Source organism: Microcaecilia unicolor, chromosome 6 (assembly GCF_901765095.1).
Source record: "Microcaecilia unicolor chromosome 6, aMicUni1.1, whole genome shotgun sequence".
Classification (NCBI taxonomy): Eukaryota; Metazoa; Chordata; class Amphibia; order Gymnophiona; family Siphonopidae; genus Microcaecilia; species Microcaecilia unicolor.
The window spans coordinates 51,558,514-51,576,168 of record NC_044036.1 but is presented as its reverse complement, the minus strand read 5'-3'; the positions used below and the strand labels follow the sequence as shown (position 1 = coordinate 51,576,168).

At 45.1% G+C, this 17,655-nt stretch overlaps 1 protein-coding gene across 3 annotated transcripts in view; it reads left to right on the top strand.

The window, feature by feature from the left end:
* Positions 1–17,655, top strand: part of SLC44A5 (solute carrier family 44 member 5) — a 313,926-nt gene that overhangs the window by 227,182 nt on the left and 69,089 nt on the right. For all 3 annotated transcript variants that reach the window (XM_030205807.1, XM_030205808.1, XM_030205806.1), the window contains exons 5-7: positions 4,142–4,226; positions 13,197–13,325; positions 13,546–13,606. In XM_030205807.1, coding sequence (XP_030061667.1) covers positions 4,142–4,226; positions 13,197–13,325; positions 13,546–13,606 — 275 coding nt within the window. The remainder of the gene's footprint in view (positions 1–4,141; positions 4,227–13,196; positions 13,326–13,545; positions 13,607–17,655) is intronic.

The following is a 17,655-nucleotide window of genomic DNA, read 5'->3' as shown; positions in this document are numbered from 1 at the left end:
CAAACAAACCCCATTAGTTAACTCACGCTGACCTTCGTGCAGGAGTCAGTGAATGGTGCAGCAAGGACAATCACTCTCCAGTACCACTCCCTCATCTTCTGGCAGGCTCTAATGCACAATTAAAGTGATTCTGAATTTGTGAAACCAGTTTATACAAGTCCCACCCAGGGGCATAGCTACTATGGGGCTACGGGGGCCTGGGCCTTGGACCCCCCTGCCGACGACCCTCTCAACCCCCCCTCCCACCGTCGCCGTCTGCTACCTTTGCTGGCGTAGGACCCCAACCCCTGTCAGCCGAAGTCGTCTTCTTCCTTCGTTTTGTTTCTGAGTCTGACGTCCTGCACGTTGACTCACAGAAACAGAATGAAGCCCTGCAGATCGCAAGGCTTTGTTCTGTTTCTGTGAGAAACAAAACGAAGGAAGAAGAGGACCTCGGCTGGCGGGGGTTGGGATCCCCCGCCAGCAAAGGTAGGTGATGGCGGGTGGGGGGGGGGGGGGGGGCGAGAGGGTCGGCGGAGGGGGGGTCAAAGTTGGTGGGGGTGTAGGCAATGGCGCCGGGGGGGGGGGGTGTGTGTGCTAAAATGTGCCCCCTCACCTCGGGCTATGGACCCCCCTCCCGCCGAAGTCTGGCTACGCCCCTGGTCCCACCACATCTAAGAAACTCTTACACAAGTAGAAACTTGGGATAATGCCAACTGTGTGCAAGAATTTTGCATTATAACCATTCATATAGACAGTGAGATCCTCACAAAATTTTCGAATCAACGTTCCTCAGAGGCCCCCATGAGCGGCACATTGAGACTGTGTAAAAATTCCCATGCCTTGTTCATGTTGCCCAATTGACTCCATCTGCCCTTATTATATAGTGTTGGATAAAGAAACAAGAATCTAATATTTTTCTCTGCCAATGCAGGGCAGGCTGGGCCAAACTTATGACGTTTTTCCACAAAGTGCTATTATAATTATTAAGCTAGGTTAGAAACACATGGAAAGGAGAGGTAGGCTGGCCTGGCACTACACTTCCACGGGAACCCCCCCCCCCCCCCCGTAGGGTTTGCGTCCATCCCTGCGGGATCCCCACTGACTTGGAGGGGATCCTTGTGGGAGTCCCATTAACCCCGTTCCCGTGTAGCTCCGTAGTGTGGTACACTTGAGTACTAGAGCTACAGCAACTTCATTTCCAGTTTATCCTTTCTGAGAATGTTCACTTGATTGTCTGCTGCCCCCTTATGGACACTTTACAAAAAACGGAATACAAAATAGACCTGTACCTGTGAATATGCAAATAGAGGTGGTCACATTGTTTGCACAGGTATGTAGTATTATATATTTCAATTTGTTTATTAATTTTCAATTTTTAACAAGATTACACTTGTTTTGAAATACAGCAATAATTACATTAACAGAAATTCAATAATTTCCCATATAAGCAATTAAAACTAAAAAGAAATTAATACATATTGTCACAGACATATATTTTAAGCTTCCTTAGACCACATTTAATCCTGAGGCGAACAGAGTTAGGGAAGAAATTTTAAATTAAACTTATATAAGGGAAATAAGGTGGCGCAAATATTCCCAAATTATTTAACTATTAAATTTGTTTAGAATCTAGAAATGATTTTAGACTATCTGGTGAGAAAAAAGTGTATTTGACCTGACCCAACCTAACTAAACATTTACACGGATAGGCAAGAAAAAACATCCCGCCTATTTCCAGTGTTCTTGATTTTAATGCTAGAAAAGCTTTCCTTCTCTGTTGAGTCGATTTTGTAACATCAGGGAAGATTTGTACTTTTATCCCACCAAAACAGGTTTGAAGATTTTTGAAACAAAGTTTCATTATATTGTTCAAGTCCTGTTCGAAAACCAGGGAAACTATCAAGGTGGACCAGTCTGCATTTCCATCCACCGTCTGTTCTAGTATAGCTGAAATATTCTCAATGTCTAAGTTAGAGTGTAATCCATTCTGTTTTTTCCCGTTCTCTCCTTTGGGGCTTGAGATGTAATATATCTTGTTAATAGGCGGCATTGCTTCCAGAGGCATTTTTAAAACTTCATTTAAGTATTTTTTAAGTAAATCATAGGGATTAGTCCCAGGGAGTTTGGGAAAGTTCAATAGTCTCAAGTTTAATCTTCTATTGAAGTTCTCAATTTGATCCAGTTTCCTTCGAATATCAGCATTATCTTTAACCACACTAACTTTAAACTCTTGAAAAGCGTCTGCTTTATTTTGGAAATCAGTCATTTTTTCAGCGATATCCATTTTTAACTGGTCCACCTTTAAATTCAACTCTTGAAACTTTTTTTTAAATGTACTCACTTCTCCTGAGGTTTGTTGTAATGTCTCGTCCATTTTTCCCAACATTGTCCAAATCATTGTCAGATTTACCTCTCTCGTAGTTCTTAAAGATGTTTCTTGTACTTTCGGCGTCTTCTCTGGCGCTTCCCGCCCCTCACAAACAGCTTCACCCGAAACACTTCTGGTAGGGCGTCGCTGTTCATCGGGCCTCGTCGAGGACGCCGGGCATGGAGGTCTCACAGTTGCAGGTGGTGAAAGGGATATTTCCTCTCCTAGCAGGGCCTCCGCTTCCCCAGAGGACCCCGCTATAGGATCCGTATCTCCTATTGTTCGGGAAATAGGCGCGAAATAGCGCTCGAGACCAGACTGAGGTACCGTAGGAGTTGAGGTAGGTGGGGGAACTACCTTCATTGTCCCCTTTCTTTTAGTATGTGGCATTCTTCCTCGAGGAAATAATTTTTTTACCGAGTCGGGTTCAGAGCTGCTGTTCCGTACAACCTATTGCGCCGCCATCTTAGGTCCGCCTCCTCAGGTATGTAGTATTAAAAGGTCAACAAACAAGATGTAGCTGATTTTTCTAATGACCCAGTGAAGGGGCCACAGCTCTTAAAACCTAGTCATAAGTGTGTTTAACTTAACCACATTTAATGGTATCACCTGCAATTTATTTGTTAACTTGAATTTACAGAGAACCACCAACAAATGCTCATCAAACTGCAAGTGCTCTGAAAGCTACCACAGATGCATGGGCTGTAAAAAGAGGCCTTCACAGTGCCCTTCTGGAATTCTTTGTGTAATAAAAGAAATGAGGTCAGCCCGGCCATCAGAGATCAGGGAACACTTTTCTTAGGGCGCTATTGTACTACTTTCAGACTAGAGAGGTCTAGAAATGATTGGCTGAATTTTCTTTAGCTTTAGTTCCAGCACTGTTTGGTTCTTAAGTCTGATACAGAGGTGATTGGGTCAGTATTCAGTCTCGGTGGATATCTGGCTAGCAGGCTGACTATTGCTGCCAATTGGATAACTCCAGGGACAGCTCTCACTCTGCCCACAGACTGCCTGACACTAGTTCTGGGCTGGTCTATAAAGATATACAGTGGCACTAGTCATTTAATTGTTATAATAATTTTGATTTAATAAAAAGCATTGTTCATCTAAGTAATAGCTAAATTTGCCTTAGTTTTCCCTCCTCAGCCTGTGGCTGCCTGACAGCTCTCAACCAGGAGAACTTAGGAAGAACAGTGGGGTGGGAATAGAGGCATGGGTTTGAATGGAAGTGTGGTGTCAAATTACTTGTCCTGGTTCTTAGTGTCTGAATCATGAGTTTTACTCTTGGAAACTCATTTTAACCATTGATCCCTGCTTTTCTCATAAGTACTAAGACACACTCCTCCCTCCCCCCCCCCCCCCCCCCCCCCCGCCCAAATGTCATGGAGCTACACTTTCTGCCACCGCCTCCTTCCCTCCATATATATCACTGGGCCATTGCTCTCCTAAATATACACCCTGAATCTTACTCCTGCTAAACTGGGCTGTGATGTGGTATGGTTCTATTTTATTTTTGTTCCACACTTTTAGTGTCTAGTAAAGCCTGTAATTAAGTGCAATTAATAACAAATTTAAATAACAGTGAGTCACACTGTCCTAAATATGGGCCTCCTTTTATCAAGCCGCGCTAACGGCTGCTGGTGTGGTAATGCTGACACAGCCCATTCCCTTTGAATTGCCACGCAGCTTGATAAAAGGGGACCAATATTTGCAGATGCAGAATCTGCCTAAATATATGTATTGAACATGCATGGCAACATAACCTTTTTTTTTTTTTCCATTTTGTGACAGGAACAAAACCATTTTGTTTTATTTTAATATTCTGAAATGTGCCAGCCCTATTGTGCTAATAAACCTTCAGTGCCCTACAACACAGGTAAGAGAAAAACTGTCTGATACCTTCTTGTAAATGCCAGTTTCCTGATTAACACCTATCCTATATAATAATTTGCACCTCCAACGTTCCATCGCTGTCTGGCTGCCTGGGTTCATAACATCTGATGACGTCAGCTAGCCTCCGGCATTCCATTCCTCCTCACTGCCCCACCCTCGCGTCAAAACATAATGATGTCAGAGGGCGGAACAGTGAGAGTGAAGGCAGTGCTGGAGGCGAGCTGACATCAGGAATTTACCAACGGAAGTGAAGCCAGCCAGGCCAGCCAGAAAACAATGAGGTACAAAGGAAGAGAATCACAGCACATCGAGGGGAGAGCAGAGCAGAATTGATGGACATGGAGGGGATGTGAGGGGAGGGAAGGGAAGAATCGCTGGACATGGAGGGGAGGGGAGGGCAGGGGAGAGACAAAAAATCACTTACAAGAGAGCCTTTCTAGGACCCGTTTCATCGTTGAGGAAATGGGCTGGGTTCCACTAGTGTTTACTAAGGTGCGCCATAGGCGCGCTAGCATGGTTAACGTGCGTTAATTGCTAATGTGCCCATAGAAATGTATAGGTGCGTTAGCGCTTAACATGCCTTAACTTTTAAAGGTGAGTTAAAAACGCTAACGCACCTTAGTAAACATATCCCTAAGTGTTTTCCTGGGTGCTGTTACCCATATTTTGTACTAAATTTAAAAACAAATGTTATTAAAAAATATATATATATTTTTTTAATATTGTAAAATATAATGTGATTCTAGATTGATTATATCTTGCATATGTCTGTGCATGGTTCTCGTATCAACTGTTCTTACTGAGAACATATTTGTTCTGCTATAGGAATCTTTTTCACACAAGAGGCCAGGTGTGCAGATCGCTTTAGTTCACAAAGTCCTCCACCTGTATAGGTCTCCCAAGATTGCTGCACATGCATACTTGCAATGATATAAGCTGTGTCAGAGGCAGATCTCATAAATTAGAAAAAACTATACTTTGGAAAGTAAAGTATGCTGTTAAGACGCCATGTTAGAAAGACAGTTGCATTTGTATCCCACATTTTCCCACCTCTTTGCAGGTTCAATGTGGCTTACAATACATCATGAATAGTGGAAATAAGAAGGGAATAGACGTTTGGTATTACAGAAGGATTTTGGGTTACATGATAATGAAAAACATGATAGTAATATAACGAGAACATTTTAAGACAGTATTGGATACATGTGGGGAAGATCATATGTGTTCATCTTTGTTGTATGTCATTCAAAAGATAAATGTGAAGCCAAGGATATGTCTAAAATTTTCACAGTAGTGTCTAAGATTTAAGGGGGTCTTTTACTAAGTTGTGGTAGCGTTTTTAGCTCGTGGTACAAATCAGCTGGCAGTAAACGCTGAGATGCCCATTATATTCCTGTGAGCATCTTGACGTTTACCGCCAGCTGATTTCTGCAAGCTAAAAATGCTATCACAGCTTAGTAAAAGACCCCCTAATTGTATCCAAATAACCCCCCTAAGTGTATCCAAATAAAGAGGAGCCCAAATTATAGCTACGTAATACAAGGTTCCACGTTAGGAGTCACCGACCAAGAAAGGGATCTAGGCGGCGTCGTTGATGATACATTGAAACCTTCTGTTCAGTGTGCTGTGGCGGCTAAGAACGCAAATAGAATGTTAGGTATTATTAGGAAAGGAATGGAAAACAAAAATGAGGACGCTATATTGCCTTTGTATTGCTCCATGGTGCGACCGCACCTCGAATATTGTGTTCAATTCTGGTCACCACATCTCAAAAAAGATACAGTGGAATTAGAAAAGGTGCAGAGAAGGGCAACAGAAACGATAAAGGGACGGGACGACTTCCCTATGAGGAAAGGCTAAAGCAGCTAGGGCTCTTCAGCTTGGAGAAAAGGCGGCTGAGGGGAGATATGATAGAGGTCTATAAAATAATGAGTGGAATGGAATGGGTAGACGTGAAGCGTTTGTTTACTCTTTCCAAAAATACTAGGACTAGAGAGCATTCAATGAAGCTACAAAGTAGTAAATTTAAAACGAATCAGAGAAAATGTTTCTTCACTCAATTTGTAATAAAACTCTGGAATTCGTTGCTAGAGAATGTGGTAAAGGCGGTTAGCTTAGAAGGTTTAAAAAAGGTTTGGACAGCTTCCTAAAGGAAAAATCCATAGACCATTATTAAAATGACTTGTGGAAAATCCACTGTTTATTTCTGGGATAAGCAGCATAAAATGTTTTGTACTTTTTTTGGGAGCTTGCCAGGTATTTGTACCTGGATTGGCCACTGTTGGAAACAGGATGTTGGGCTTGATGGACCTTTGGTCTTTCCCAGTATGGCAATACTTATGTACTTGCGTGATACAGTAGATGACAACAGCCTTTCAGTTATTCACATTGCTTTAGAATTAATCGGATTCACTGAGAGGGAAGGGAAGGCTAGAGGCGAGCCTGTTTCTTTCGCTACTGCTGCTGCCGCTGCCGCTGCTTTGATTTTGAGGTAAAATAAAAGATTTAAAAAACGCAGGGCAGCAGGAATAAAAGGGGGATGTTGTGGGAGAAGAGGGCGAGCAGGTGGAGCTTGGGTTCCAGCTGCAACTTCGGGGCTGAAAAGGGGGGCAGGTGGGGGCTGGGGTGAGTCACTGGACATGGGTGGGATGGGAGGGGAGGATGGGGGCAAAGGAGAATCGCTGGACATGGATGGGAGAGGAGGGCAGGAGAGAGAGGAGAAATCACTGAACATGGATGGGTGGAGAGGATGGGTTAAAGGAGAATCGCTGAACATGGATGGGAGGGAGGGCCGGGGAGAGGAGAAATTGCTAGACATGGAGGGGAGGGCAGGGGAGAGGAGAATTGCTTGATATGGATGGATGGAGGAGAGGGCAGGGAAGAGTGGAGAATTGCTAGATATGGATGGATGGAGGAGAGGGCAGAGGAGAGAGGAGAGTTGCTGCTGGACATGGATGATAAAGGAGAGGGAAGGGGAGAGTGGAGAGTTGCTGCTGGACATGGATGGATAAAGGAGAGGGAAGGGGAGAGAGAAGAGAGTTGCTGCTGGACATGGATGGATGGAGGAGAGGGAAGGGGAGAGAGGAGAGTTGCTGCTGGACATGGATGGATAAAGGAGAGGGAAGGGGAGAGAGAGGAGAGTTGCTGCTGGACATGGATGGATGGATGAAGGAGAGGGAAGGGGAGAGAGGAGAGTTGCTGCTGGACATGGATGGATAAAGGAGAGGGAAGGGGAGAGAGAGGAGAGTTGCTGCTGGACATGGATGGATGGATGAAGGAGAGGGAAGGGGAGAGAGGAGAGTTGCTGCTGGACATGGATGGGAGAGGAGTGCAGGAGAGAGAGGAGAAATCACTGGACATGGATGGGTGGAGAGGATGGGTTAAAGGAGAATCGCTGAACATGGATGGGAGGGGAGGGCCGGGGAGAGGAGAAATTGCTAGACATGGAGGGGAGGGCAGGGGAGAGGAGAATTGCTTGATATGGATGGATGGAGGAGAGGGCAGGGAAGAGTGGAGAATTGCTAGATATGGATGGATGGAGGAGAGGGCAGAGGAGAGAGGAGAGTTGCTGCTGGACATGGATGATAAAGGAGAGGGAAGGGGAGAGTGGAGAGTTGCTGCTGGACATGGATGGATAAAGGAGAGGGAAGGGGAGAGAGAAGAGAGTTGCTGCTGGACATGGATGGATGGAGGAGAGGGAAGGGGAGAGAGGAGAGTTGCTGCTGGACATGGATGGATGGATGAAGGAGAGGGAAGGGGAGAGAGGAGAGTTGCTGCTGGACATGGATGGATGGATGAAGGAGAGGGAAGGGGAGAGAGGAGAGTTGCTGCTGGACATGGATGGATGGATGAAGGAGAGGGAAGGGGAGAGAGGAGAGTTGCTGCTGGACATGGATGGATGGATGAAGGAGAGGGAAGGGGAGAGAGGAGAGTTGCTGCTGGACATGGATGGATGGATGGAGGAGAGGGAAGGGGAGAGAGGAGAGTTGCTGCTGGACATGGATGGATGGATGAAGGAGAGGGAAGGGGAGAGAGGAGAGTTGCTGCTGGACATGGATGGATAAAGGAGAGGGAAGGGGAGAGAGAAGAGAGTTGCTGCTGGACATGGATGGATGAAGGAGAGGGAAGGGGAGAGAGGAGAGTTGCTGCTGGACATGGATGGATGGATGAAGGAGAGGGAAGGGGAGAGAGAGGAGAGTTGCTGCTGGACATGGATGGATGGATGAAGGAGAGGGAAGGGGAGAGAGAGGAGAGTTGCTGCTGGACATGGATGGATAAAGGAGAGGGAAGGGGAGAGAGAGGAGAGTTGCTGCTGGACATGGATGGATGGATGAAGGAGAGGGAAGGGGAGAGAGGAGAGTTGCTGCTGGACATGGATGGATGGATGAAGGAGAGGGAAGGGGAGAGAGGAGAGTTGCTGCTGGACATGGATGGATGGATGAAGGAGAGGGAAGGGGAGAGAGGAGAGTTGCTGCTGGACATGGATGGATAAAGGAGAGGGAAGGGGAGAGAGAGGAGAGTTGCTGCTGGACATGGATGATAAAGGAGAGGGAAGGGGAGAGTGGAGAGTTGCTGCTGGACATGGATGGATGGAGGAGAGGGAAGGGGAGAGAGGAGAGTTGCTGCTGGACATGGATGGATGGATGAAGGAGAGGGAAGGGGAGAGAGGAGAGTTGCTGCTGGACATGGATGGATGGATGAAGGAGAGGGAAGGGGAGAGAGGAGAGTTGCTGCTGGACATGGATGGATGGATGAAGGAGAGGGAAGGGGAGAGAGGAGAGTTGCTGCTGGACATGGATGGATGGATGAAGGAGAGGGAAGGGGAGAGAGGAGAGTTGCTGCTGGACATGGATGGATGGATGAAGGAGAGGGAAGGGGAGAGAGGAGAGTTGCTGCTGGACATGGATGGATAAAGGAGAGGGAAGGGGAGAGAGAGGAGAGTTGCTGCTGGACATGGATGGATAAAGGAGAGGGAAGGGGAGAGAGAGGAGAGTTGCTGCTGGACATGGATGGATGGAGGAGAGGGAAGGGGAGAGAGGAGAGTTGCTGCTGGACATGGATGGATGGATGAAGGAGAGGGAAGGGGAGAGAGAGGAGAGTTGCTGCTGGACATGGATGGATGGATAAAGGAGAGGGAAGGGGAGAGAGAGGAGAGTTGCTGCTGGACATGGATGGATGGATGAAGGAGAGGGAAGGGGAGAGAGGAGAGTTGCTGCTGGACATGGATGGATAAAGGAGAGGGAAGGGGAGAGAGAGGAGAGTTGCTGCTGGACATGGATGGGAGAGGAGTGCAGGAGAGAGAGGAGAAATCACTGGACATGGATGGGTGGAGAGGATGGGTTAAAGGAGAATCGCTGAACATGGATGGGAGGGGAGGGCCGGGGAGAGGAGAAATTGCTAGACATGGAGGGGAGGGCAGGGGAGAGGAGAATTGCTTGATATGGATGGATGGAGGAGAGGGCAGGGAAGAGTGGAGAATTGCTAGATATGGATGGATGGAGGAGAGGGCAGAGGAGAGAGGAGAGTTGCTGCTGGACATGGATGATAAAGGAGAGGGAAGGGGAGAGTGGAGAGTTGCTGCTGGACATGGATGGATGGAGGAGAGGGAAGGGGAGAGAGGAGAGTTGCTGCTGGACATGGATGGATGGATGAAGGAGAGGGAAGGGGAGAGAGGAGAGTTGCTGCTGGACATGGATGGATGGATGAAGGAGAGGGAAGGGGAGAGAGGAGAGTTGCTGCTGGACATGGATGGATGGATGAAGGAGAGGGAAGGGGAGAGAGGAGAGTTGCTGCTGGACATGGATGGATAAAGGAGAGGGAAGGGGAGAGAGAGGAGAGTTGCTGCTGGACATGGATGGATGGAGGAGAGGGAAGGGGAGAGAGGAGAGTTGCTGCTGGACATGGATGGATGGATGAAGGAGAGGGAAGGGGAGAGAGGAGAGTTGCTGCTGGACATGGATGGATGGATGAAGGAGAGGGAAGGGGAGAGAGGAGAGTTGCTGCTGGACATGGATGGATGGATGAAGGAGAGGGAAGGGGAGAGAGGAGAGTTGCTGCTGGACATGGATGGATGGATGAAGGAGAGGGAAGGGGAGAGAGGAGAGTTGCTGCTGGACATGGATGGATGGAGGAGAGGGAAGGGGAGAGAGGAGAGTTGCTGCTGGACATGGATGGATGGATAAAGGAGAGGGAAGGGGAGAGAGAGGAGAGTTGCTGCTGGACATGGATGGATGGAGGAGAGGGAAGGGGAGAGAGGAGAGTTGCTGCTGGACATGGATGGATGGATGAAGGAGAGGGAAGGGGAGAGAGGAGAGTTGCTGCTGGACATGGATGGATGGATGAAGGAGAGGGAAGGGGAGAGAGGAGAGTTGCTGCTGGACATGGATGGTTGGAGGCAGGGGTGTATCTGGACTTCGCCGGTAGGGGGTCCAGAGCTGAGGTGAGGGGGCACATTTTAGCCCCCCCTGGCGCTGCAGCCGCTGCCGCCCCCCCCCCCCCCCCGCCATTGCTGCCAGAATCACCTCCGTGGCCCGCCCGACGACCGTCTCGACCGCTGCCGACCCTCCGCCCGCTGTCGCCTACCTTTGCTGACGGGGGACCCCAACCCCCGCCAGCTGAAGCCGTCTTCCTTCATTGTTTCTTCTTTCTGAGTCTGACGTCCTGCACGTACACAACGTGCAGGACGTCAGAGTCAGACTCAGACTCAGACTCAGAAAGAAGAATCAAACAATGAAAGAAGATGGCTTCGGCTGGAGGGGGTTGGGGTCCCCTGCCAGCAAAGGTAGGTGACGGCAGGTTGGCGGCGGGAGGGGGGGTTGCGAGGGCCGTCGGTAGGGGGGTCCAGGGCCAAATCTTCGGGGGCCCTGGCCCCCGTGGCCCCATTACAGATACGCCCCTGGATGGAGGAGAGGGCAGGGGAGAGAGGAGAGTTGCTGGTCATGGATGGAGGGGAGGATAGAGGAGAGAGTAGAGTTGCTGGGGATGGATGGATAGATGGAGGGGAGGGAAGACAGGAAAGACATTAACAAACCTATGAGCTGCTGCATCCAAGTTGTCATTCTTTTTGTGTTGGCAGCATTTTTTAAATTTAATCACACTTCTATTTTTAAACATGTTGGTTTGTGCAGCATACAGATGTACAAAGAGGAAGTATAATAATGGAATGACTTTTCATAAGTAGAATAGTAATTTGTTATAAGTTGTAATCAGTGTATTATTTGGAGGGGCTGGTTATAGGGACACCCTAGCACTGATATATTTGTGCAGATAAAAAGACGGAGACCTGTGTGGCCGGAGTGATGGGGGGGGGGGGGGGGGGGGGGCGGAGGTTGGAGGGTTCTGTGAAAAATTGCTCAGACACAAAGGGTACCGTGAACTGAAAAAGTTTGGGAACCACTCATTTAGTGGTTAGAGAAGCAGGGAAGCCAGGATTCAAATCTCACGTCTTCTCACACTGACCCTTCTTGTCACCTTGGGCAAGTCTTCATCCTGTATTGCTTCAGGTACAACGTAGGCGTGAGACCATATGGGCAGGAAATAACTTATTTACCTGAATATAACTCACCTTCAGCTTAGATTTGGAAAAGGTGACTAATACATTTAAATCTATATTACTGTAAAATATCCTGGAATTCAGTTCAAAATCTTCTGACCTGGATATTTAGAAGCTGTTGGATATTATCAGCCGATTTGACTTTCCTGTGGACAGATCTCTTCTGTGCAGGACATATTAATCGTTTTAATTGTGTCCTTATTAGATATTCCATCACTATTATGCTTGTTACAAGAAATGATTTATTTTGGGGAAAATAGCTCTAGAGCAGCTCGCCACTGCTTATAATTTAAGAGCAGGTGCTGTATTTATAAGTTTTAGGATATTAATTTCTCCACCAATCACCAAAGGTGATAATTGCAATAAATTAAATAAATTAAGCTGACATCATATAATCTCTGTTTGAATTTCAGTGCTGTTAAATAAATGTGTATATTTTTCATCCTGTTTCATGGTAGTCCTAATAGTCCTATTATTAGGTTTCAATTTGCTGTTTTCAAGTTTCTCTCTTTCACTGTATTTATGTTTATACTTGTTAAGTTTATTATTGTTATGTTAACAAAATTGTAGGTTTGATGTTAAACTGTACCTACTGTTCACTGCTGTGGGTGAATCTGTTCATAAAGGCGGTTAATAAATCCCAATAAATAAATACCCACCAAACCTGAGATCTTTGTATCGGGCCCTAATTATTTTATGGTAAGAGAACTTAAAACATGAGGCTCTTCTGTAGGACGAAACTGCAAAATTGAAGTGTATATTGCTGCAGTTTTTCCAGTGAATTATTCCCTGGTCTGTTGTTGCTGCTGCTCCCTCCTCACCTGTCTACAGAAGAGTTTTTCTTCCTCACCACTGATCAGGTGGGGAGCACATTCTAGATTCAGCAACCAGAAATCTGGGAGCTATACTCTTGGGATTAAAATGTCATTAAGTCAAGAGTCTTAGCTGGCTGGACAATAACCACCTTTCATAGTGCACCCAATTCTCTCTATATAAAAGGCAAAACCAACGTTCTATGAAGCCTCCAGCCGGAAGTGTGAAGGGGGCGAGATATCCGGTTTCACTATGAGTCTCTGCCCCGCCCTCTCTGTAACACAGTCAGTGAAGGAAAACAGCAGAGCACGAAATCAAATCGCTGGCTCTGTAACAGTGAAGGACTCAGAGGGGGGAGGGGAGAGAGGCCAGAGGGCAGGGACACACACACTCCCACATGCACACAGAAGAAAACATTGCTAGCCCCCGTTTCATTTGCATCAGAAACGGGGCTTTTTTACTAGTAATTTCAGAAAAGCACCAGTTTGGTCTTTCTGTTAAGATGCCAAGTCTAATCATATGCTAATTGCAGAATTATAGTAGTTTCCAGTCAGGGTTTTATTATTCCATCTTTTTCCTCATCTTCAGCTTTGTGTTGCCAAGTGCCCAGATAGGTTTGCAACCTATATAGATATGCAAGCATCCTACAGATATAACAGTAGTTACTGGGAGTACTACAGACAGTTCTGCAGACCTGGTTTTAACAACCCTAAAAAGGTGAGTAAACCTACTGAATGATTTTCTAAGAGTGCATTTATATGGATTTGAATATATTTTTGTGCACATTTGCATGTTTTTACCAAGAATGTCTTACTAAATCCAAATGCATTCTATTCTCACAAAGTTTTCCTCTAAACATTCTTCCTAAGTACAAAGAAAGCGCACAGTAGAAATGGTGAAATGATTTCCATATGAATTAACGTATTACCGCTTTTAGTCTATTGCAGAAGTTCTCCGAGATGAAGACTGCCCGTCCGTGATTATTCCAAGCAGGCCTTGTACGTGCTTATTATTTCTATCTGCTTAACAGCCCTTGTGATAGCCATTCCCATCCAGAAAGACCACTCCTGAGCAAAGATATTAATTTAGAATTCAAGTGAGACATTAAAGCTTACCTAAGGGTGGTGGTAAGTACTTTGCCTGTTGCAGATGTAGGTGATCCTTGCCCTACCATGATGACTGTGATAGTCTTGGCAGAATGTTGTAGGGTTTGCCTTTGTCTTCTGTAGCCCACAGCACCTGCTCTTCCCTGATGGTCCTTTATCCAGGTCCTAATGAGACACAATCCTGCTTAGCTTCTGTGAATGCATCGGTTCAGGCTGTCAAAGACCAGTGATTCTGGGTTACCAAATGTTCCCTTTTATTTTTTAATAAGTATGAGCAACACATGTTGAGGTATCCTGGTGAATGATCGCTGTCAATCAATGAATTTCCAGATACCCTCATGATGTAATACTTTGCCTAAAGTTAGGCGCTAGTTGCGCGTATTAAGTTTTATACAGCACTAGCATTTATACCTGTAGGTGCTGGCTGCGCACTTGGTAGTATTCTCGAACATAGGCATGCAACTGACAGGGGAAATTGATACATGGCGCTGACCACTAGCCACTACTTTCGTGCTGAATTTTCAGCACAGAAAAGCGTTCTGATGGATGCAAGGCACTGAAACGAGGCAGAAATGGCAGATTCCACGTGAAAAACGTATGCACCCATTTATAGAATAGAACCTAAGTGTTTCCTTGTAGATCTGCAAAATGGCATGGCCATGGGAGGGGCATGAGTGGGTCAGGGCGTTCCCTTAAAATATGCGCACTGTTATAAAATGATGCGGATCTGCGCCCAACTTGCACACCAGGATATACACCTGGTTTCAGTTGGCGTAAGGCCAAAGTTGAGCACAGATCTTGGCACTGTGCATAGTTTTATAAAGGGCGCCGATCCCAGAACATCAGTTATAGAGTACCGTTCAGTGCCAATTCTGAGCACCATTTACACGTGGGTGGGGCATAGGTGGGTCCCACATTCATCCACATAATTTACAGAATACTGTAAGTTACGCACTGAAGTGCAAACTTAGGCATGCTTATTTACAGTTGCTATTGACATAACATAAGTGAATGCGCCTAAAGTTTTGTGTGTAGAAACTGACTTATGCTAGTATTTTGTAACAGAATCTGGGCATCCAGATGCTGTTATAGAACTATGCTTAGGTTTGCTGCATCTTGGCTAGAGATTGACAAGGGGATGGGGACCTGCGGTAATCTGCAGTAACAAAACAATGTTACCACGTTTACCACTGGTCTGTCATTTCTGTCTCTTTCTTCCTCCCTCCCCGTCCCCACAGCGGTCTCTGTACCTTATACAGCTGTGAGGAGGATCCCCACAGGCCTGCTCTGGGGCCTTCCCTCTGCTGCCTCCCACCTTCTGATGTAACTTGAAATTGGGCATTTATGCTGGCTGTAAGGAATCGTCCTTGAAAAAACTGCAGACAGCTCAAAATACAGCAGCCAGATTAGTCTATAAGGCTATGAGATTTGAAAGCGCAGCCCCTTTGCTTATAAATCAATCCAGAATAACATTCAATCTATGTACATTTATTTTCAAAACTCTATATAACTTAACCCCTGATTATATGCAACCTTTAATTGATCTCCCCCTTCGCAATGCTCTCCCTGGTTCATGAGATTCTCTAACCCTCCACTAAGGTTCTAAACATATCATTAGTGGAAAAGATGCTGGATTCTTTTTAGTTTCCACATTGCTTTAAATGTTTTTGTGATGACTGCTTTGACTTGGATGTCGATTAACATGTAGAAATCAATTATTATACCAAGTATCTTTTGTTGGGACTCCAGTAGATGAGTTACATTATCAATTGTGAAATTGTGACCATTTATGACATGGTGAGGGTTAGATAACAGAAATTTTGTTTTCTCTCTATTCAGTTTTAGTTTAAAAGGTGGAGGCCCAATTCTCCATCAGGTCTAGGCCAGATTTGATGATAGATTTCAGTTCTTCAATATAATATTTGAAAGAGATGTAGATGGTTATGTCATTCGCATAAATAAAATTATTATAACTATGGGCATCAAGTACCTTTGCTAAGGGGGGGCATCATAATTTAGAATAAGACAGGTGAAAGGGGGGAACCCTGTGGGCCTCAGCAGTCTGGAGCTCATTGGGAGGAGATGGAATTAGATTTGACTTGATAGGATCTAGATTTTTAAAAATCCTGGGAACCAATTTAGGACAGACTCTCCTGTACCTAAGTTGTCCATTAGCGCAAGTAGCAAATTATGGTCTACCACATCGAATGCACTTGACATATCAAATTGCATAAGGATGGTTTTCCTGCTTAGGCTAATTTTGTTCCTGAAGTTAGCAATTAATGTGGAATGTGGTTAGGACTGTTTCCGTGCTTAAATTGGGTCTGAAGCCAGATTGTATATGGTGAAGAAGGGAAAAGGAGGACAGATAACCTATAAGTTGGCACTATGCCCTCAATCACCTTTGCTGGTAAACGGATAGAGGCCACTGGCCTGTAATTTGTTACATCGTTCATAGGAACCAACTTTTCAGAATTATTGGGGGTGCTAAGCCCAATGGAAATAACCCCTCCCTGGACACATACAAGGAATTCTGTCAATATTGGGGGTGCTCAAGAACTCACAGCACCCACAAAGCCGGCTCCTATGACATTGTTTATTTTTTGCCAGGAGATTTTTAGGTATGGGGATTAACATTATGGACCCTTTTTCTGCAGGGAAATGACCTAAGGATAACAAAAGAGAGATACGTGATCTTAGGGATTCTATAAACAGGTCAGGTGCAGCTTTTAATAGAAAACTAGGGCAGGAATCCAGTACACAGTTAGAAGATGAATATTTCGATAGAAAAGTTTTCACCACAGAGAATGAAGGGGGAGAGAATGATGACCAATATCTATCAGTTTTGTTACCAGTGAGGTTTTGTGTCAGTTCAGTCATGAATATCATAGGGTCTCCTTTAAACATAACGTTATCTCTAATTTTTATGATTTTCTGCTCAAACTATGTAGCTAATTGGGTAGCAGATGGAGCAGATTTGTTGGCGCTAGTAATAGCCTGGATATCTAAGAGGGCGTTGACTATATTGAGAATACATTTGGTATCAAAAGGATCAGTTGATATTAGATTTCCATAGTAGTTTATTTTACTCTTTTTTTTTTTTTTTTTTTTTTATTGTATATTTATAGTCTTGGAGCTGATTTCCAATGTAATTTATCTTCAGTTTGGGTTTTTTGCCATTTTCTTTCAAGCTGCCTACATTTTCATTTGATGCATAGGATGTCTTTATTGAACTAGATGGGATTGGCTCTTTTTTTTAAATTTAGATTTCATTTTTACAGGTGCCACGGAGTCTAGTCTTGACACTAGTATTATTGTATCTAGTATTATTGATAACTGGCATTAATTAGAATTTACATGCACGACTGTCTAAGCGTATTCTGCAACATGATGTGGGTAAATTCTAAGTTGTATAGATAAGGGGGCGTGGCCAAGGACATAGAATGGGCAAGTTGTGAGTATTTCTAAAATCTACTTGCATTGTTATAGAATACACCTGGTCTGTGCGTAATTTAGGCGTTGGCATCTTGGTATAACTGCCTGTGACTAAATTTAGTCATGAGAATGGGCGCTCGTTGTATTCTGTAAACCCCCATGGAAATTTAGGCATATTCTATAAATTTAGGTTTACGTAATAGTATTTTTTTTTCAGCTCCAATGTTTCACCTGTTAGTTTACTTTTAGATAAAACAGGAGCTAACAGAGCAAACTCTAAGGGTGACACTCTTATTCTCTGTAAGCTCTGTTTAGTAGTACATAAATGTATTTTATAGTCCTGGATGCTTACTGGCTTATTGGAAATGGAGGAATTAGGTACACCAATTGCTTGTATGGGAAGCTTGGGAAGTGAGAGGTTCTTTACACTGTAAAAAGTGATTCTTGATGATTTGGGATAGTTATATTCGGACTGGAAGCCTTAAGAATCCAGGCTAAAGATGATA